Genomic DNA, 22,836 nt, shown 5'->3' on the forward strand with positions numbered 1-22,836 from the left:
CTGTGACAGATGTGTTTCCAGAGCAGGAAAGTATGTAAAAAAAAAAAAAAAAAAATGTAATTGCCTTGTACGTTTCAATAAATGAATTTAAATAAAAAATATAATCCTGTTTATATTTGAGACTCCCTCGTACGTGTACATGTACAAAGTTACATTGACATGTGACCATTTCCTCAGGATGCTTGAATTTTTGTCAGGCAGTGCAGAATGAAAATCTTGAATCTCTTCAAGAATCTGTCACTTTCCATTTCCTTGTGGTATTGTTTGATAGATTTAGACTGAAAAACTGCTAGCATGTTTTTCATAAAACCATCTACACTGTTGGCATGAATTATGAATATACTAGATACTATTCAATGACAATATTTTCTTTCTCATGTAATTAATATTAATGCGAGCTTCATTCAGATATACTGTGAACCTTCCCATTTTCCTTGAATGTTTCATTCTTCAAAAAAAATTATTTTCATGACTTTAATATGCATGTGTTCTATTAAAAGTTTTCAGTTGGAATCATGTATTTTGTGACAAAATCCAATGAAACACATGGTTTTCTTAAGAATTCACCAAGTAATATAAAATTTGGCAGTTCTAGAGTTAATACATTCAGCTTTCCTCCCCCCTGTTGTTGTTCAGGGCATCAGTCCATAGACTGGATTGATGCAGCCCTTCTTGCCACCCTATCCTGTGCTAACCTTCAATTTCTACGTAACTACTACATCCTACATCTATTATAATATGTTTGTCATACTCATGGCTTGGCCTACCACTTCTGTCCTTACCACCTGCACTTCCCTCAAAAACCAACTGAACAAGTCCTGGGTGTCTTAGGATGTGTCCTTTCATTCTGTCTCTTCTTTTCGTCAAATTACCCCAATTGTTCTCCTCTCACCAATTTGATTCAGTATCTCATTATTCATGATTCAGTCTACCCATCTAACCTTCAGCGTTCTTCTGTAACACCACCTTTCAAAATCTTCTGTTCTTCTTTCTATGCTAGTTATTGTTTCATTTCCATACAGTGTCACACTCCAGATGAAAGACTTCAAAAATCTTTCGTAAGTGCCCTTGTGGGGTGAACAACCCATGCCATTAGTGTTATTGAGAACTATTTCCGCTATGAGAAGAGTGAAAACATCATACGGGCATTCTCATATTTTATGAAGTGAAACCAATACCAAGTCATTAAAAGTTAATGGATTCAAAAATTTAGGAGCAGATGCCCAAGAACATGGGAAAAATAAACTTTCTAATCATGCATTGGTATTCATGTTTATGCTGCTGTTGCACAATTAGGTTCAACTGGTTGCTCTGTGTAAGCCAAAATTCCACACCTGGTGCTATTTTGTCACAAATTTTAATCCAGGTGGTCTTTCAACTGGAGTAAATTGGCATCAAAATTATTGGTTCCACCTCAGACGGAAGCCAATCTAATAAAAAGTTGTGGAAATGTTTAGAAATAAATGGAAAAGGTAGGAATGTCATATGCTATATTTTTAACCCTTTTGATTCTAGTAGGAGACTTCTGGCCATTTCAGGTGCTGTACATATAATGAAGTGCATCAGAAATAATTCCCATGACAATAAGCAAGTCGATTACAATAATGAAGTTGTGGAATTTAAATTTTATCAACAGGTTTTTGAAATGGATAACTGCCATAAATTTGCAGGTTTGAATGTTTGCACACAAACTAACATCTGCACATATCGATCCCACTTCATTTCATTGCATGAACATGAGGCTGACTTTCCAGTTTAGTAATTCTGTTGCGAATGTCATAAACTTTTTCAGACAATTTGAGGGGTCTGAAGACAGTGAACTGACAGAAACGTTCACTAGGGAATTAAATAACCTAATATGTGTATTAGATACTTATACACCAGCAGGGGCTCTTTATAAAGATTCAGTAAGGCATTAAACCTTAATAAAATGGAGAGAATACCTGAGTGAGAACAAGAATACTTTTGCTCCAGAAAGAACTGTTGAATTCCTAAAAGTAACAATTCAGAGAACTATACTATACTATACTATACTATACTATACTATACTATACTATACTATACTATACAGAGACGTAAAGCAGCATCAAACGTCCCTCCAGGGTCACAGTAGAATTGGAGTCTAACCATAGCAAGAAATTGAGACGAAGCTCCCTTCCCAAAAATTGACCAGAAATCAGCTTCAAAGTTCCACATTAGACTCAATTAAAGGCACTTTAAGCAAACTCATAATATATAACAACTTACCTGGAAGGAACGAAAGAAAAAACATTCAACAATTTGAACAATGTCATGAAGTCAAACATTTTTAAAACTTTTTAACCAGAAAACAAACAGACATTTTTAATGTAACAAAATGAAAATTTTTTAAACAACTATTCAAATGATTAGACATAGTTTTTAAGCTGACCAACTATGTAATCATCCGTTCTCATATCATTAACACATTAACCCCTACATTGTTTTTAATATCATTTAATTTAATTGGTATTTTAGTAGTTTTTAAGAGAATCAATGTACCTGCAAATTAACGTGTTTAAAATCTTAGCAATTCACCTAAGCTTTAATAACAGCTGAAGATGTTCCCAAGTAGGAATGAAACATGTACTGTTGACAAATAAAAATTTGCTAAAAGGCAAATAAAGAAAGTATCAAAACGGTGGAAGAATTTTAATATTGTAAATCTCGGTGATTAGATTTTGATACAGAAAATGAAGCTCATTACTTGCAACTATACAAGTGTCGAAATATTAATGGAATAATGGATTTTGATATCTGCTCACAGCAAAATTTAATAAAGATCTGCTAGAACAGCACTTTGGTATATTACGTTCATTAAGTAGTGACTCTCACCCTTCAATGAGAGATATTTTGTATTTACACATGTTGCAGTCTATTTGTAACCCAACAAAACTTGCCCTGTCATCGGATAGTACACTGACTGACAGAGAATATGCAACATCAAGAAGGAGTGGTCAGAACTTTATGCCAATTGCAGGGTAGACTGACGTCACTGAGGTATGCTCATGATGTGAAATGCGCCGCTGTGCTGCGCACGTAGCGAACAATAAATGGGACACGGCGTTGGCGAATGGCCCACTTCGTACCGTGATTTCTCAGCCGACAGTCATTGTAGAACGTGTTGTCGTGTGCCACAGGACACGTGTATAGCTAAGAATGCCAGGCCGCCGTCAACGGAGGCATTTCCAGCAGACAGACGACTTTACGAGCGGTATGGTGATCGGGCTGAGAAGGGCAGATTGGTCGCTTCGTCAAATCGCAGCCGATACCCATAGGGATGTGTCCACGGTGCAGCGCCTGTGGGGAAGATGGTTGGCGCAGGGACATGTGGCACGTGCGAGGGGTCCAGGCGCAGCCCGAGTGACGTCAGCACGCGAGGATCGGCGCATCCGCCGCCAAGCGGTGGCAGCCCCGCACGCCACGTCAACCGCCATTCTTCAGCATGTGCAAGACACCCTGGCTGTTCCAATATCGACCAGAACAATTTCCCGTCGATTGGTTGAAGGAGGCCTGCACTCCCGGCGTCCGCTCAGAAGACTACCATTGACTCCACAGCATAGACGTGCACGCCTGGCATGGTGCCGGGCTAGAGCGACTTGGATGAGGGAATGGCGGAACGTCGTGTTCTCCGATGAGTCACGCTTCTGTTCTGTCAGTGATAGTCACCGCAGACGAGTGTGGCGTCGGCGTGGAGAAAGGTCACATCCGGCAGTAACTGTGGAGCGCCCTACCGCTAGACAATGCGGCATCATGGTTTGGGGCGCTATTGCGTATGATTCCACGTCACCTCTAGTGCGTATTCAAGGCACGTTAAATGCCCACCGCTACGTGCAGCATGTGCTGCGGCCGGTGGCACTCCCGTACCTTCAGGGGCTGCCCAATGCTCTGTTTCAGCAGGATAATGCCCGCCCACACACTGCTCGCATCTCCCAACAGGCTCTACGAGGTGTACAGATGCTTCCGTGGCCAGCGTACTCTCCTGATCTCTCACCAATCGAACACGTGTGGGATCTCATTGGACGCCGTTTGCAAACTCTGCCCCAGCCTCGTACGGACGACCAACTGTGGCAAATGGTTGACAGAGAATGGAGAACCATCCCTCAGGACACCATCCGCACTCTTATTGACTCTGTACCTCGACGTGTTTCTGCGTGCATCGCCGCTCGCGGTGGTCCTACATCCTACTGAGTCGATGCTGTGCGCATTGTGTAACCTGCATATCGGTTTGAAATAAACATCAATTATTCATCCGTGCCGTCTCTGTTTTTTTCCCAACTTTCATCCCTTTCGAACCACTCCTCCTTGGTGTTGCATTGTCACTGTCAGTCAGTGTAATTGTGAGCCCAAATCTGAATTGCCATAGAAATAATTTGTCAGTTAAATGTGAACACTTGCTAAGAAGACAGAAGAGACAAATAAGGGTGTCGTAGAAAAAGCAGAGAATAAAATAATGCGAGCACTGGATTGCGTTATTTTATTCTATTTTATAATTATTTTATTCTACGCAACTGGATCATGGACTACAAGAAAACGAGAGGAAAGTAGTATACAGGCAGGGGAGATGAAATTCCCAGGAGGTATCGAGGGCAAGACCAGAAAGGATAGAATTAGAATGAAGAGATAAGGAAAAGGACAGGAATCATGAAACTTCAAGACAGGATAGAAACAAGAAAGCTAAAGTGATATGGGCATATGATGAGAATGGGAGAAGAGAGTGTGCCAAAAAAAGCTTTTATAGAGAGTTAACAGGAAAGAGACCACGAGGAGAACCCTAAAAGAGGTGGACAGATTTGGTGTGGGAGTGCATAGAGAAGAGGGGAGGAAAACCAGAAGATGTACTTAAAAAAGGAGAAGAGTGGTGGAGAGACAGGCAGTAATGGAGGTCCTTGATTCACAACCTGACCCGGGAAGCTGGAAACGGGAAAGGATGATGATGATGATGATGATGATGATGATGATGATGATGATGATGAAGCACTGGATTTTGCTGAGAACATGGAGAATATATAGTACGGAACATATCAAAGGTCACAAAATGTCATAAATGTGTCAGCCTGCTTCACGGCAAACCTACAAAAGAGATACTTGCAACAGCCCTCACATTTATTGGGGAGAACAGCAATAAATACTGCATTAACTACACTTTCCTCACCCATCCTTCAGGAGCCATTTTTAATGTGTTTGTGCAAGTTGAAAATGTAGTGAAAAAAACTCTCATGTGAACATAGTCTATGGGGCTATTTTATTTTACGAGTGTTTGGATAGTATACACGGTATAACCATTCATTTGAAAGAATTAGGGAGCTATGATGACCATGTCCTCTCTAAAGAACCAGAGAAACAAGGAAATGCCATTTGGTCCTTGTTTCAATGATGGTGAAATCCTGACTTTCACCTCCCCGCGGTAGAAAGGGGGCAACGACTGCATATAAAAATAATATTTTATATGATGATGATGATGATGATGATGATGATGATGTACTGGATTTTGCTGAGAACATGGATGACCTGCTACCAGACTTGGAGAACAGTTACGGCCTACTTAATATTGATAGACACAGTCTTGCTAAGGACATATTATGAGGAATGATATTTTATATGCAGGCAGATAACGAATGAAGGGACTGATTATCTCCCAGTATAAGGAGATCCCCTGTACCAAGTGCCAACAGTCTCTTTGAGAGTGCCGGGCTGAGTGGCTCAGACGGTTAAGGCGCTGGCCTTCTAACCCCAACTCGACAGGTTCGATCCTGGCTCAGTCCGGTGGTATTTGAAGGTGCTCAAATACGACAGCCTCCTGTCGGTAGATTTACTGGCACGTAAAAGAACTCCTGCTGGACTAAATTCCGGCACCTCGGCGTCTCCGAAGACCGTAAAAGTAGTTAGTGGGACGTAAAGCAAATAACTTTATTATTATCTTTGAGAGTGGATGAGTGGGTATGGGTAAGGGCACTCTATTGTCCTGGGGACAAGAAATGTTCCCAATGGTGGAGGAACCTGTTTGGTCAATGGCATTAGGATGCAGAAGGCAACGGGAAACCACTTCATTAAAGATCCTGAGAGATATTCCAATAAATTCACATGGCATGGCTGCAACGTCAGATCAGAGCCGGCCGTGTGGACTGTCAACCTCCGTTTGGAGACGACGTCTCAGGAAGAAGATGACCATGTTGTTGACATTATCCCTTCATGTACATAATATGAAGTGTCGATTTTATTTTGTGGCAAGACAGATGAGAATGGAATCTTCTAAGACCACAAAATCTACCCAGAAGCTATCTAAACCATCTGACAACTTACTTCTGGAATGGTAGTGGCAAGCATATAATATTCTGCAAGCAATAATTGTCTTTTAATTCGAATACTGACTTGTAAGCTCAAGTTCACATACTGGTGGAAGAGCCACCTAGCGGAGGAACCGATGAACTAGGGAAGACATCACACTTTCTCTTCTACTTGGTGTGGTAAGGTATTAAATGGCAATGAGGAATATTTGCAGTTTCGTGCATAGTTTTTTTATGAAATAGTACTTTCAATTCTAAAAACTGAGTAATTTAAGGATAATTTACTTCGCTTAACATTTCTTTCTTGCTAAATATTGTGTATTGTCTCAATATTGTAAGTATTGAAATAGCTATATATTTGAATGGTATATATCGTAGATGCTAATATTTATATCCTTATTGATTTGTTACAGAATTTGAGAATGCAGACAAATATTATGAGATAATAAAACTGGAACTTGGCCAGTGCAGTCAAGATACATTCTTCAATATCAAATCTCAGTTTAAGAGATTGGGACTTGGTAGTGGAAAGAAAACCAGGAAATATGTTCCACAGCGACTTTTAGAGGTGAGTGCCTGAAAATGTTGTAGGTAGCTTGTTGTCAGATGATATAGGATATAAACTTCATGGTTTTGATCCGTATTGAATTGTGATCACAATAATAATAAATAATAATAATAATAATAATAATAATAATAATAATAATAATAATAATAATAATAATAATAATAATAACATTAATGTTGTACGATCCACCTTTTTCAATACTATATTATGCAATATTATTGAATTACATTAGTAAAGTAGGGACTAGTTTTGGCCTTGGCTGGCCATCTTCAGCCGTAATGTAATACATCTAATAACTAAACAAATGTAAAAACACACAATTGACATGAAAACTAACATACAAACATGCATTTAACATTAAAATCTGGGATTTCAGATTTTACAATTAGTTCATCCCAGATTTTAATGTTAAATGTGTGTTTGTACATTTGTTTTCCTGTCATTTGTGTTTTTTTACATTTATTTAGTTATTAGTTATTAAGGCTGAAGATGGCTAGCCAAGGCCGAAACTAGTCCCTACTTTAGTAATGTAATTCAATAATATTGCATAATATAGTATTGAAAAAGTGGACTATACGACATTATTATTATTATTATTATTATTATTATTATTATTATTCAAATATTACCGAAGACAGGGCCCCCTCCTGCACACAAAATAAGAATGATTTGACAAATTTAAACAGCAGGTAAGGATTTTCAAAAATTCAAGCCATTAAATTAAAATTATTATGAAATCAAGACTTTTGAAAATAAAACAGTTGAATTTAATCTATAAAGCTGCACATCCTTCAGAGGTTCTCTGTAAATATAGTTAATAAATTTACTGAAAAAAATGAATGGAAATTTTAATTTTTTTGTTTTGGGTTTTGCTTGTTTTTAATACAAAAATAAATGGAAATTTTAATTTTGTTTGTTTTGGGTTTTGCTTGTTTTTAATACCTTTTGCACTATTATTCAATTATCTACACTCCAGGCAGTCATTCTTGTCAAAAATGTTTGCTTGGGTCTCTTCTTAGCATAGTATAAATACAGAAAACGAAGAACATAAAGTAGATGTCTAAATATCGTAAGTGTTGAAATACCTGTATATTTGAATGGTTATATCCTAGAAACTTAAAATAGTCTTCACATTTTGGTATTGTTATCTGTTCATGTAGATCATACTTCGTAGTTAAGAAATTGTATTTTTCTGGCCTTTTCCAAGTTAGTTGGGATCGGCACTAATGTGGATTATATCATCGCCATCAGTACGGCGTAAAGCAAAAAAAAAAAAATTGCAGATTTTGCCCTGTGTTACGGATGTCAGATGCCCTTCCTGAAGCCAACCCTATGTGGGGGGATTTATTTACTGTTGCATGTTTCTGTGGTGGTCAGTAGTTTGATATGCTGTGTGTAGGGGAAGGTGTATTAGGGTGATCACGAACACTTGGTCTCTGAGCTAGAAAAATTAACCAAACTTGGTTAATATCCTTGACCCATCCTTGAAATTAATCCAGACCTGACACCAATACATTGACAATTCATCCTGGTAGCTGGACTTTTAGATATAATTAAAGGCCTGAAATAAACATTCTTAAGAGAGTTGTCGATAATTTATAGCAAATAATTCAAATGACAAATTTGTTTTTCTTTACAAAATATTCAGCTTTTAGTCTCAAATTGTCCATTGTCCTACTAGATTTCATCCAGAATGGTTGTCACCCATTCATGCTTATAAAGAAAAAATGAATTGTTTTTAAACCTTCGTAGTGATCACTAAACAATTTTATAATTTTGAATTTTCCTCAGAGTAATTGCATTTTGTAAAACTCTTATGTGTGTCAGCCAATTAACTAAAGGGCAACCCCTGACTCAGAAGCAGGAAAATAAATGCTCGATGTTCTGAGGTGCGCCAGGAGGTTCCCCATGCTGGCTTAGTCATCGTTTTCTGGAAATACCGAAGGGGCTGCGACAAGGCTGATGGTCTCTTGAGCACGTAACAATATAATAAACATTATTATAATTTTATTTTATTTTTGTAATTTTTTATTTTTTTGCTATTTGCTTTACGTCGCATCGACACAGATAGGTCTTGTGGCGACGATGGGGTATGAAACTCCTAGGAATTGGAAGGATGTGGCCGTGGCCTTAATTAAGGTACAGCCCCGGCATTTGCCTGGTGTGAAAATGGGAAACCACGGAAAACCATCTTCAGGGTTGCCGACAGTGGGGCTTGAACCCACTATCTCCCAATTATTGGATACTGGCCGCACTTAAGCGACTGCAGCTATCGAGCTCGGTATTTATATTTATTTATGTGCATGAAGTGTTATAGTTTATTGAAGTGTGATGATGAATTTTTTTTAAATTTACAATTTGCTTTACGTCTTACTGACACAGATAGGTCTTAAATAGCGACGATGGAATAAGAAAGGATTCTGAGTGGAAAGGAAGGGACCGTGGCCTTAATTAATGTACCCATCTTCAGGGTTGCCGGTAGTGGAGTTTGAACACCCTATCTCCTGAATGCAAGCTGATAGCTACGTGACCCAAATCACGCAGCCACTTGCTTGGTGAATTGATTTTACACTGATTTTATGCAACAATATATATATAAGTGGACGTAATGAAATAGTTTAATTTGCTGCCTAAATACAGAATTTATACATTCATTTGCGTACGTGATTCATAAAATATTAACCTTTTCTTAACAAAGTTTCTTCTATACGAACAGAAAGTGTAATTTTTCCAATTTAGAAAATGCGTATTAGTGAATATATTTATCTATTAAAATCCACAATAAACAAGTATGATCAAATTATTGCTTACAACATTATGCCAAAAGACATTTGGTACTTATGAAAAAATAAAGTCTCACCTACACATTTTCTGAAAAAAATAATTCACGACAGACTTGAAGAATGAAGTGAAAATTACAATATAAATGAGATAAAATATGTGAATTGGCCCTCTATTTCACCAACATTATCCAAATGCAAAAGTTATATACTTTAATAAAATGAAATTATATTTTGGGTATGTGTAACTTTGCAAATTCAAAATATTACTGTATGAAAATTATTGACAAATTATTTGTTAAGTAATTTTTTATAAACAATTCTTTAAGTGCAAGTTTTAAATTAGTGGAATTTATGTATAATATATGAACAAGAACAAATTATGACACACGGAGGGAATAAAATTTTTTTAATAAACATACAGAAATATTTTCGTTTTATCGAGCTGCTATAAGATTTAAGAGGTTTAAAAATGGGAGGAGGGCTGTTATGAGGTTTAAAATGACGTGTGTAGCTCACCTGCATTGGGGCTGTGTCTGAAAAGAGCTCTACCACCTCGGGACGAGGACAGTAGTTTTGTTCAGCTTCATGGCTAAATGGTTAGCATGCTTGCCTTTTGATCCAAGAAGTCCGGAGTTCAATTCCTGACCAGGTCAGGGATTTTAACCTTCATTGGTTAATTCTTCTGATTCAGGGGTTGGGTGTTTGTGTCATCTTCAGCATTAGAATTCATCTTAGGTAGGGACTCAGCCTCACAGATACACAGATCATCTATAGGGTGTCATCTTGAAAGAGCTGTGCACCACACCTCTCTGGAGTCCATTCTTCTTCTGCTACCGCTTTTCCCACATTGTGTGGTCGCGGGTGTGAACTTGTGTCACATCAGTGGATTTGGCCCTGTTTCACGGCCGGGTGCTCCTCTTGATGCCAACCCTATGTGGAGGGATGTAATCACTATTGCATGTTTCTGTGGTAGTTGGTAGTGGGGTGTGTTATGTAAATGTGAAGAGGAGAGTGTTGGCACAAACACAAATACCCAGTCCCCAAGCCAGAAGAATTAATAAAGCTTGATTAATATTCCCAAACCAGCTGGGAGTTGAACCCAGGACTCTCTGAACCGAAGGCCTCAACGCCGACCATTCAGCCAAGGAGTTGGATTCCATATAATATTATTATTATTATTATTATTATTATTATTATTATTATTATTATTATTATTATGCAACCAGTCTGTATTAACACTAATCAGAAGGAATGTGGAAGATGCCTGACCTTCGAAGAATGAAGACATCAGCAAAAGAAAGAGAAGGTTGATGAAGGGGGTGAAAATTAGACTTCCTAGGCTTTACAAACCTAATAACATTGGGGTCGAAAGAGAACAAGTGTTGACCAAGGTTTGTCAGATAGGAAAGATGAAAGTGAGGAGCCTGACACAAGTAAGTGGAAGCAATGCCAGACTCAGCTATTGGAACCATGGTTGCCACTCCATGCTCCCAAATTGAGTACATCAGGTCCCCACTTTTAAATCATCTCTTGTGACAGGGAGAGGATGCCGTGGGTGCATTCTACCATCCCCATGCACAGAGTATTTTATTGCTCTTCTACTTTTTCTACCGCATTTCCCACGCCTGTGGGGTCGCGGGTGCGAACTGTGTTGCACATGTGGATTTGGTCTTGTTTTACGGCCGGATGCCCTTCCCTACATGGAGGGATGTAATCAATATTGCATGTTTTTTTTTCTGTGGTGGTTGGTAGTGTAGTGTGTTGTCTGAATATGAAGACGAAAGTGTAGGGACACACACAAACACCCAGTCCTCTGACCAGAAGAATTAATCAGACGAGATTAAAATCCCCGATCCGGCCGGGAATCGAACCCAGGACTCTCTGAACCGAAGGCCTCAATGCTGACCATTTGGCCAATGAGTCGGACTATTTTGTTGCTCCTATAGCTTATGTTTTTGGACACCCTCCCCCCCTCACTGCTGAAAAATTCCAGCCCAACCCAAAAAATATTCCTGGGTATGGCCTTGACCCAAGACTAATTAAAATCTGTGGATTTGAAGGAAGTTTGCATTCTGCCTTTTGTGAAGTTGTAGGGTATGTCAGGCAAGTGTCTTCAGTTGATGTATTCCTGTTTCTCAGTGTAAACAGGGATATCATTCACAGAACTAGTATATTTCTTTAAACAAGTAAATTTTATTATTATTATTAATATCAAAGTGTAACAAAGTATTCAAAAACACCCAGAATCATATAACCTCTTCTCTCCTTCAACTGGAGCAGAAGTTCTGGATACTAAATGCCTCAATTTGTTCAACTACTCATATATATCCTTACAAATGGCACTAACCAAAACTGGGCCACAAAAAGTTTTAGACGTGTGCTGATAAAGTGATAAAATGTACACTAAGGGAAGTCTTACCAGCTGACACACTCAGAGCAATGCTCTACAGCAGGGCCTCTCAAATGCCCAAAATCTCACGCGTGCCAATTGAGACGCAGAGTTCCTGTGCACAGTGCATCGGTCCCATTCGGCTGGGCTCGGACCAACGCTTCGTCTCTGGGCTACTCGGCTAAGCTCAGCTCAACTCGGCTCGGATTTGGAGCGCTATGGAGCAAGTGAGGAAGAGGGAGACAGGTGGAACGAGCGAGACGGGCATGAGGAAAGAGAGAGACAGCGCTATTGCTCCAAATCGAGGAGTGGGGGACTGCACTTGGTCAACCAAGTGAAGTAGTTTTTGCACAGTGCATGCACCTGTATGTGAAGCCTTCAGCATTGCCAACCTCCTCCTCCTTCTTCTACTCTTGAGTGTTCTAGGGTGGGTTGTTAATCAAGGACCTCGACAGTTTTCTCTCTCTCTCCACCATTCCTTGCCTTCCTCCAATATTTCTTCTATTTTTACTCCTCTTTTCTCTATACTGTCTTTCACAGTATCCATCCACCTCTTTCTAGGCCTTCCCAGTTGTCTTCCACCAGTTATTTTCTCCTTAAATACTCATTTTTGAACTCTATCCTCTTCCATTCTCATCTTGTGTCCATACCACTTCATCTTACTGATCAGTATCTTGCCTTGCAGTTTAGGGAATCCAGTTCTCTCTGATTTCTATGTTTCTGACTTTATCCCTTTGTTTCTTCCCAGTTATTCCTCCAAGGAGTTTCATCTCGGCTGCTTGGATTCTGCTTTCATCATGTTTTGTTGTTGTCCATGTGCTTGCCGTATGTCAAAATTGGTGTGTAATACATTGAGTACAGAATTTTCTTGCATTTCTCTGGGATATCGGGTTCCACACTATACCACTCACACATTCGTAAAACCCATTGGCTTGTTGGATTCTCTTTCCAATTTCTTCATTTATTTTCCCATTTTGTGCAAGTATACTCCAAAAATGTTTGAACCTTTTCACAACATCTAATGGTCTTCCATTTACTTCAGTATTGTCTCTCATCATCTCTAGTGTCTTACTCTTCTCTACACTTCTTTTCATTCCATATTCCTCTATCTCCCAATTCCATGCAGTAACTTGTTCTTGTACTTCCATTTCATCTTCTCCCCATATTGCTATGTTGTCTGCAATGAGTAAGGCCTTTGTTTCTTTGGTTGCCATTTTTCGTTGTGCACTCTTGTGGAGTTGATCCATGACTGTGGTGAAGAGTAGAGGGGATAATACACTTCCTTGCCAAAGTCCTGTTTCTTCATTGAACCAGTTTGTCTGTCCTATCTTAGTCTTCATACTACTTACACAGTTTTCAAAGATGGCTTTGATCATTTTTACTTCTGCTCTGCCTACGTTCTTTTTATCAGTGCATCTCAGACCAGTTGCGGTGGTACACTGTCGTATACATTCTCAATATCTATAAATGTTATCATTAAGTCCTTCCTGAACTTCCATCTCGGCAGCCCTGAAGATGGTTTTCCATGGTTTCCCATTTTCACACCAGGGAAATGCTGGGGGTGTACCTTAACACTTTCCCGCCCGCATTTTCACTCCGCTTATCCCCAGGTTTCAACCTATTATTTAGCAAAAACTGAAACAGACCGTATTGTTTCAGAAAAAGTTAACTACAGTAAAAACTATTGGTCACAATGAATTCAAATTTTCAATAGCATTAGAAAATATACCATCACATCCATTTCTCTGTTTATTGAGTCATAATGTGTTCCCCCCCTCTCCTCGTGATACTCGACACAGGGACAGTCTGCATTTGTCACATTCCCATGTTGTCTGAATCCCTCAAAACCAATAATAATGTGATTTTTGGAAGTGGAGCGATGCCCATGTATATAAGATTTTATTTCATCTGGGCAATGGTCTTCCCATTCTGTTTTTATCTTACCGGAATGCGACTGTTTGAAGGCTGCATTGTTATATGCGCAATAGGCTATGTCACTGAAGAGTTTTTCTCCTCCTAGCATACGTAAAAAACAATCTCTTTCCCCTAATACTCTTTCCGAATTATGCGCAGGTTCAACATCATCCATTTAATCATTCGGAGTAACGAAGCGTAATATTTGTGTTACCTGAATTGCCGTGGCATCACCATCAGGTCCGATTTATCGATATTCGTTTTCATAAATATCACTATTATCACTAAAATAATCTTCGTTGATACATTATTCACTCATTGAAACTTCACCTGCACCCCTACTCAAGGATTCTGTGTCACTTTTTTCGTCCATATTCAGCTCAGTTTCAATATTCGCGATATTCAATTCCACCATGTTTACGGACGAAACAGCTGACCCGCGCTCGCGATAGTTCAAGACCATTGCCTAGGCAACGTCAAGACAGATTATCTCTCTTCCTTTATTCCCTAAGACTTGTAGATTGCACTGCGTGTTCATAAATGCCTTATAAACACTTCTCTGATGAGAAAAATAAAAAACTATCGCACAGATCGCAGACGAATGCAGATAATGCAGCCGGGCGCTTTCGGGCGCTAAGGACCGGAAGGCTAAATGAACAGTCGGGCGCTTTCGGGCGCTATGGCCGGAAAGGGTTAATTAAGGCCACGGCCGCTTCCTCCCCATTCTTAGGCCTTTCCTATCCCATCGTCGCCATAAGACCTATCTCTGTCAGTGCAACATAAAGCAACTAGCAAAAGAAAGAAAAAAAAAAAAGGAAAACTTCCATCTTTTCTCCATCATGTTCCTTAATGCAAAAATTAGATCAAAAGTTGATCTATCTCTTGTAAATCAATATTGCTCTTTCTCCGTTTCCTTTTCTACTTTCATCCTCAGTCTTCCACCTAATATCTTCTCAAAGCTCTTTGCTACATGTGAAATGAGGGTGATTCCCCTACAGTTGCTACATTCTTTCTTATCAACCTTCTTGAATACCAGGATTATCAGACCCTTCCACCAATCTTTTGGTACTTCTTTTTTCTTCAATATCACTTGAAATAATTTATATATCCAATGTTACCCCACTAGTCCTGCTGCCTTTATCATCTCAATAGCCATCTCATATATACTTGTTGCTTTGCCGCTTTTCATCTTCTTTATAACTCCTTCTAGTTCCAACGTTGTTACATCTTCATTTTGGTTATCTTCCACCACTTCTTCTTCATGTTCCTCCTCTTACTCCAGTTCTTTGAATTTGATATTAAGTAATTTAGCAGAATACTCCTGCCGTTACTGGAGAATATCTCCTCTTTGAGTCAAAATTTGTCCTGTATCTGTCCTTACAAATTTTGTATCTTCTCTCCTGTTTACTTTGCTTTTAGCCAATCCACACAACATTTTCTTACATTCTTTAACATCCTCTTGCAAGGTTTCTCTGAAGTTTTCCCTGCACTTCTGTTTCTCTTCCTGTACAGTCCTTTGACATGCTTTCTTTGTTTCATGATACTTTTGCCCACTCTCCGTATTTCTGCCTCCTATTGAGCTCCTCCATGTCTTTTGTTTTTCTTTCACTGCATCCCTTACTTTGTTATTCCACCAGGGTGTCTCCTTTTCCTTCTTTTTCCTGATACTCTACCACATGTATCTTCTGCACATTTCACCATCCCTTGTTTGTACTTGGCCCATTCCTCTCCAACACTGTCAACTTCTCCTTCTTGGAACTTCTCCTATGGCTCCCTTTTCCTTTAATTTCCATACCTTTATTTTTCTTTCTCTTTTAATTTCGCTATTTTACCAAGTCTTAATTTAGCTACTGCAATTTTATGGTCTCCTTCAAAATCTTCTCTTGGCATAGCTGTCACATCTTCCAATTGTCTGCATTTGTCACTCTCAACTAAAATCAGATCAATCATTGTTTTTGTTCTCATTTGTCCTTATCCATATCTAGTTACTTTTTGGCTGTTCTTCTTCTTGAACCCTGTATTTCCTGTTGTTAATCCATTCCTTCCACAAGACTCTAGTAGTAGCTCTCCTGCATTTTTATTTCCATAACTGAAAAGACGAATCATTTCTTCTTTACTTGCCTGTCTGTTCCTATATGGGCATTCATGTCTACCAATTTTCACTACTTCTTTATCTTTGGTGCACCTCTTCAGTTCCTCAAAGAACTTCTGTAGACTCTCTTCAGCATTACCTGCCTGATGTGCATATACTTGGATAAAATCTTACACTCCACTCTCCAAGCCAAGTCTGATTTTCATGATTCTGTCATTTACCTGGTAGACTTTCTTTATGTACTGTACCAGGTCTTCCCTCTCAATAACACCTACTCCATTATTGCATTTTGCACCTCCACTTCAAAACAACTGAAAACCCCTTCCTCAGTCTCTTGTGTCCTTTTCCTTTCCACTTGGTTTCACTCAATCCCAACAATGCAGTGTCCTCCTTTCCCATGTATTCTATTAGTACTTCTGTCTTGGTGTAAAGGGTCAAGACGTGTATGGTCGCAATCTTTATCACTGGTTGCCCACTTTTCACAGTTCCCCCAGGACAAGAATACCAGAAACGGCATGTTGCTTTTGGAGGTCACCCTGTTTCCGAGGTCTCGACTCACTCTCTGTCATTTTATAAGCTATTAGTATGATGGGCTCACCACACCCAAAGGCATATTATAACTATTGCCAGGATTCTTTCAGGCTGCCCCTGATATGGAATGCAGGTGCTGCCAGATGGACTTTAGTGGTATTACCTCCACCAAGGGACCATCAGCCCTCCTAAAGAGCCTCATCTGATCGAAGTCATTGGCCTCTTTAGATTGTACCCGTATTTAACCCTGAGTCCAGGTCTGCCTCTTCCACCATCTCCACCGTTCTATAGTCCACCTTCTCTGCCATAGATGCCATTGAGGTCTTCACTCGTAACCCTGAGCTGGGACCCTTACCAGATGTTATACACCGTGTCACTGTGCTCTGAGACTCACATAGGCAGGGACGACACTCCCTGGGAAGGGCTGTCTCCGAAAAGGGTCCTTACGTTCTACCTGTCGAAGCAAAAATCTGCTATCATCTTCTTGTGATTGTGCTGTTACTGAAATTGTTCTGCTATTTCCTATTGATTGAAAATTTATATTCATATTTGTATAAAATTTATATAAAGTGTAATGAATTCACTTAACATTTATTCATATTTGCTTGCAGTCCCCTTTGGTCTACAATGGCCATGTAGGCTACCTATCTGGAAGATTTTGGAAATAAAAATCAGTATCAGATGACTGGAGTAAATGAGTAATAATACCTATATTAGTCCAGCTCCATGGCTAAATGATTTACCGGGCGAGTTGGCCGTGCGATTAGGGGCGCGCGGCTGTGAGCTTGCATCCGGGAGATAATGGGTTTGAATCCCACTGTCGGCAGCCCTGAAGATGGTTTTCCGTGGTTTCCCATTTTCACACAAGGCAAATGCTGGGGCTGTACCTTAATTAAGGCCACGGCCGCTTCCTTCCAATTCCTAAGCCACTAGCTAAATGATTAGCGTGCTGGCCTTCGGTCACAGGGGTTCCGGGTTCGATTCCCGGCAGAGTCGGGAATTTTAACTATCATTGGTTAATTTCGCATGCACGGGGGCTGGGTGTACGTGTCATCTTCATCATCATTTCATCCTCATCATGATGCGCAGGTCGCCTACAGGTGTCAAGTCAAAAGACCTGCACCTGGCGAGCCGAACATGTCCTCGGACACTCCCAGCACTAAAAGTCATACGCCATTTCCTTTCAATACCTATATTTAAGAGGGGGGGGGGGGCAAGAAGATAATGTGATAATTAGCGAAAAATCACTCTCTTGTCTTACGTAGTAAAGATATTTGAAAGGGTCCTAGAAAAGAGAATGAGAAGAAAGGTGAAAGGACAATTACAAGAGCAATATGGTTTTTGAAATGGAAGATCAACACTATACCCATCCTCATTATGAGGCAGTTAATAGAAAATCATTGGTAATATGGAAGATGTATGGTGATGACATTCCTTGATTTAGAAAAGGCTTGCGATAATGTACCCAGGGCAGAGGTATGGAAAGTAATGCACCGCAAAGGATTTGAAAAACAAATGATTGAATCTGTGCAAGCAATGCACAAAAAATGTTGCAGCATTGTCTAGGCACATGTGGTAGAGAACAGAGTGGTTTGAGTATGAAATTGTTCTGCAACAAGAAAATGTGCTGTCATCACTGTTATAATGGTTATGGACAAAATTGTGAAGGAGACAAAGGTAAAATATGGGGGTATGGAGCTGTAGGTAATGCTGTTTGCAGATGATATAGTGGTTTGGGGAGCAAACATAGAGGAAGTACAAAGGCAACTCGACAGGTTGAGTGAGATTATTGAAAATTATGGAATGAACCTCAGCGTGGAAAAGAGTAAGTCAGTGGTGTTGACTAGAGGAGAAAGGGAAGGAGAAAGAATTATAAAAATAAAGGAACAAAATCTTGAAATTATGGAGAGCGATACCGATCGCAGGGCTGGACATGGAGATAAGTAAGAGGGTTTGACAGGGAAATGCATTCTAGAAGAGTGTGAGAGATGTGGTGTGGAGGAAGTACCAATAAATTGTAAAGAGGTGTGATGTTTAAGATGTACTACTGCCTAATACTGACATATGCAGCAGAGACATGGTCACTGACAAAAAGACAGGAGAATAAATCCAGGCTGGTGAAATTAAAAATTTTACTGGTATGATAGGAAATACAAGAAAGGACCAAGTAGGAAATAAGGATGTAAACTTCAAGAATTTGAACACCACAGAGCTTAGACTCAGGGAACAGGTAATCAAGAATTCTACTGCCTAGTCATAATCACCACAGATGGGGAGGGACTACAGATGAAATCAGTAGCTGCATTTATAAAGCCAATCTGAAGATCGAAGAAACTGAGGCTGTAAACCACACTGAATATTCAGTAGTGTTAAGTCTGTCCTACTCTTTGGATGCAGACCTGAAAAGCATCAAGTGACAGTGGAAATTCTCAGAAAAGACATCAAAAGTCTTGTGTCCTGAGATTCTGGGATTGAGGCACTTAATTTTACCTTTTGAAGTCTATCATGGTAGATGGATTTATGTGCATTGGTGTGGAAGCTGGAAACGTATTCTTGTGTATTTTCAGTTTGTAGATGTAGGGTAACTGATTGGTTCCTTGGTCTTTCTAGGTGACTGCAAATGATACTGGCTCTCAGATTAGCGGCTGGCTGCAACGCCGGAGTAAGCGCTCGTGGAAACGTCTGTGGTTTGTTTTGAAAGATCAGGTGTTGTACGCTTACAAAGCATCTGAAGATGTAGTTGCTCTGGAAACTATTCCTGTTCTTGGATACAAAATTGAGCAAGTGACAAAGGTAAGAATTGTTATTGCTGTTCACTTCTTACGAAAATTGTCCTTGGAAAGGAAGTGAATAATTCTTCACTCTGTTTTGACAGTTGTTTTATGAATTGAAAGTTAATGCACGTTTATGTATTGTTTATATGTAAACACTCTGCACATATTTTTTCCAAAATGTAGTGATTATTTGAAAATAGGTTTGTGCTGCTCAGTGTCAGTAGCATGTTAGAAGTGAAGTGTGAACTGCGTATTAAGTATGGCTACATTTTCTTGTAATTGCTCATTCACAGCTTAAAAAAGCTTATGGTTATTGCAGAGGCAGATTACATTGGAAAACACACAGCAGGAAGAAAGTATGTCAGAGAAAGTTGTATGTGTGACTGGTAAAAAAAATAGTTACTTCCAAGAACAAATTGTAATCGCCGGGCATTTTGCACAACACGTTTCTATACATCTAATACCAGCCAACACACTTATTACAACACATAAGTGAGACTATAGTTGGGCCCATGAGAGTTGGAGTCTGACATTTGTGCGATGAAAGCAATAACTACAAGATGCCTTGCATTACCATAGTTACCTCTACCTGCAATGTATCAGTCTTTAATACAGGCTGAGTGTTTAATAAAACATGCAGGCTTAATGGAATTCAATGAACTTTGACCAGTTCCTATGCTCGTGCTAATAACTTCAGCATTTAAGACAGAGCACACCTTTGCCGATAAATATGAGATCTCAGGATCAATAATAAAATCATCAACTGCTGATGAAATTAACATCAACAAATGCATAACCTATAAAATTCCAGTCCGTGTGAATCTTATATCCATAAGTCATTCATAAGGAACTTATGTAAAATAATATAACACTACCCACATTGATATTTTTATTATTTAACACTGATTGTTAACAGCATATCTCAAGAAAAAAACTAAGAAAATTTTAAACTAGCCACTAATCAGCCAGTAAAAATAAACTAACAACAACAGATAATATTCAGAAAACAAACATGTAAAACAATAAAACGTACACAGTACCACTCTGAATGGTATGACAAGAACAACTGAGAGAAATCCAAGCCAGGCCAAGCCATATGGCGATTGCATCCTTAAAATGTGTCATTGTCGTGATCGTTGCCATACAAACGGACCATTTTCTAGCTGTGTTAGTAGAGTTTTTCTCAATGCTACAGCTAAGCGTCAGATTCCAACTCTCATGGGCCCTAGTATAGCTGATTACAAATACCAGGGTAAGGTAAGCAAATCGCTTGACAGTACTGATCGAGCAGTTTGGCTACCCAACAGTGTGAGAAGATTATGATACATTTCTTAAAACAAACTCATATTACATAGGATTAATTTCTTGTAAATAAAACACAAATTAAAGCCAATTTTCTTTGAAGAAAAAAAAAAGTCTCTCCTAAAACTTGATAGCACGGATGATTCAATAGTGCAGATTATTTGTGTACATATGGTAATATTAATAACACTGAAGAATCATGTTTTATACAGAAAGATTTTCTACTATGTTTCTGTTGTGATAAAAGAGCTAGGGCCACATCTGGCCATCAGCTCCACGTGGAACATGTTGGCGGTGGTCAGCTACCAGTGTAGTTTGTGTGCCCGAAGTCTATCTGTATGGCTGTGATGTATCTTCTGTAATCGTCATTTCCCCTTATTCAGACAGAGTCAAGTTGGGGCATGTATATTTACTCACATCATTCCCTTTTTTAAAAACAGTCACTACTTTAATACATCATTATTCTATTTAACGCTGGCCCTGTAGTGAAGGGGTAGCGTGCCTGCTGGGTTCAATTCCTGGCCAGGTCAGGGATTTTTACCTGAATCTGAGGGCTGGTTCGAGGTCCACTCAGCCTACGTGATGAGAATTGAGGAGCTATCTGACGGTAAGATAGCGGCCCCGGTCGATAAAGCCAAGAATTACGGCCGAGAGGATTTGTTGTGCTGACCACACGACACCTCGTAATCTACAGGCCTTCGTGCTGAGCAGCGGTTGCTTGGTAGGCCAAGGCTCTTCAAGGGCTGTAGTGCCATGGGGTTTGGTTTTTATTCTATTTAACAGTAATAAATCATACTTGATTTGCCCTCATCAGCAGAAACTTCAACATTGAAATTGCCAGGTGTGGGTCTTATTTAAGCCTTTCATATTGTGGTCTCATAATAGGCTACATTGTTTCGAGTATGCATCAATGCGGCAATAGCAGTTTCATGTCGTGCAACTTGGCTATGGATGAAATCTCGCTCTGTCGGTGACTTCTGCATTATCACAGTCAGACAGTGCACCAGCTGATTAACACTAGAACCGCGGCTGGGTCATTACTGGAACATTCGCTAATTCTTTAGTGTATATTATTCTTCTTGTTTTACTTGGGGTCTGAATTTTTTGACATTTCATCAATAATTTTAGTAAACATCTGCACGTAATTCCATATTTTTGGAGACAACCCATTAAGAGAAAAAGTATATATACCTAGAACCGCTGCTGGGTCGGACTTGATCCATCATTGATGGCAATATATCCGTTCGTACAACTCTGAATTTTATATGTCTTTTGTTTCTTCCTGCTTTTTCAACAGTCACATCCTCTGTCACAACTGGGCAACTGTGCATGCCAGATATGCCTAAGATATTGTTTGAATATGCTTAGTTTTGACACAAAACTTCCTCATTGCTTGGTGAAATTTAGACTATGAATCGGAGGGTGAGCCTTTGATCGTTACATCTGATGAAGAAACACATCAACTTTCAGATATTGCCAGAGATACTAAAATTTTATATTCATATGGAACCATCTGGGTGGGTGATGTAGTGAATGATGTTATTGCTGGTAGATATTTTCACCATAATGTGTGGGTGTTCCTTTTTAAAGGCGACGATGGCAGGTAACAGATTCAGGGGAAAAAATGTGATTTTTGAAATATGATGTTAAATCTGCATGTTCTGAAAGGATAAAATAAGATGTTTGCTTTGGTATAATTTCATTGCAAATGCACAATGTTGCTACTATTAATGAGCAAGTCTTTCCTTCTAAATGTCATTCCAGATTTACACAGTTCATAGCTTCAAAACTAGATATATACAGACAGAAGTATGTTGAAGTATGTTGTGAATGCTTTCTCTTATCTTGGAAGAGATGACTCTAGACCCAGTGGTGAGCTGAAACCTTGAAAACCAATTCAACTACCCTTGTTGGTACTATGAACAGAGCTCGTACAGAAGTACCAGTCTTTGAAAAAGAAGCAAAGGAAAAGTTGTATACCCCAGCATTGCTGAAGACCAATGATGCTACACTAACAATTGATGAACATAAATGTTCTCGTTCAGAGTACAATGTATCCAGATGTTCAGATTGAGGGAGGTGAAAAGAAGAAAACAGATACTGTAACTCTTATGACAGATCTAAATATGGAGTTGATGTGGTCGATCAAATGTCCCGTAAGTACTCAGCAAAAACACT

General features: G+C 39.3%; 1 protein-coding gene across 1 annotated transcript in view; it reads left to right on the forward strand.

The window, feature by feature from the left end:
• The window catches only part of LOC136863662 (FYVE, RhoGEF and PH domain-containing protein 6), a 204,628-nt gene that overhangs the window by 132,577 nt on the left and 49,215 nt on the right, over positions 1-22,836 (forward strand). The window contains exons 7-8 of the mRNA XM_067140027.2: positions 6,719-6,873; positions 19,193-19,375. Of these exons, the coding sequence (XP_066996128.2) occupies positions 6,719-6,873; positions 19,193-19,375 (338 nt within the window). The remainder of the gene's footprint in view (positions 1-6,718; positions 6,874-19,192; positions 19,376-22,836) is intronic.

The sequence above is a fragment of the Anabrus simplex genome, chromosome 2 (genome assembly GCF_040414725.1).
Source record: "Anabrus simplex isolate iqAnaSimp1 chromosome 2, ASM4041472v1, whole genome shotgun sequence".
In the NCBI taxonomy this organism is placed as follows: Eukaryota; Metazoa; Arthropoda; class Insecta; order Orthoptera; family Tettigoniidae; genus Anabrus; species Anabrus simplex.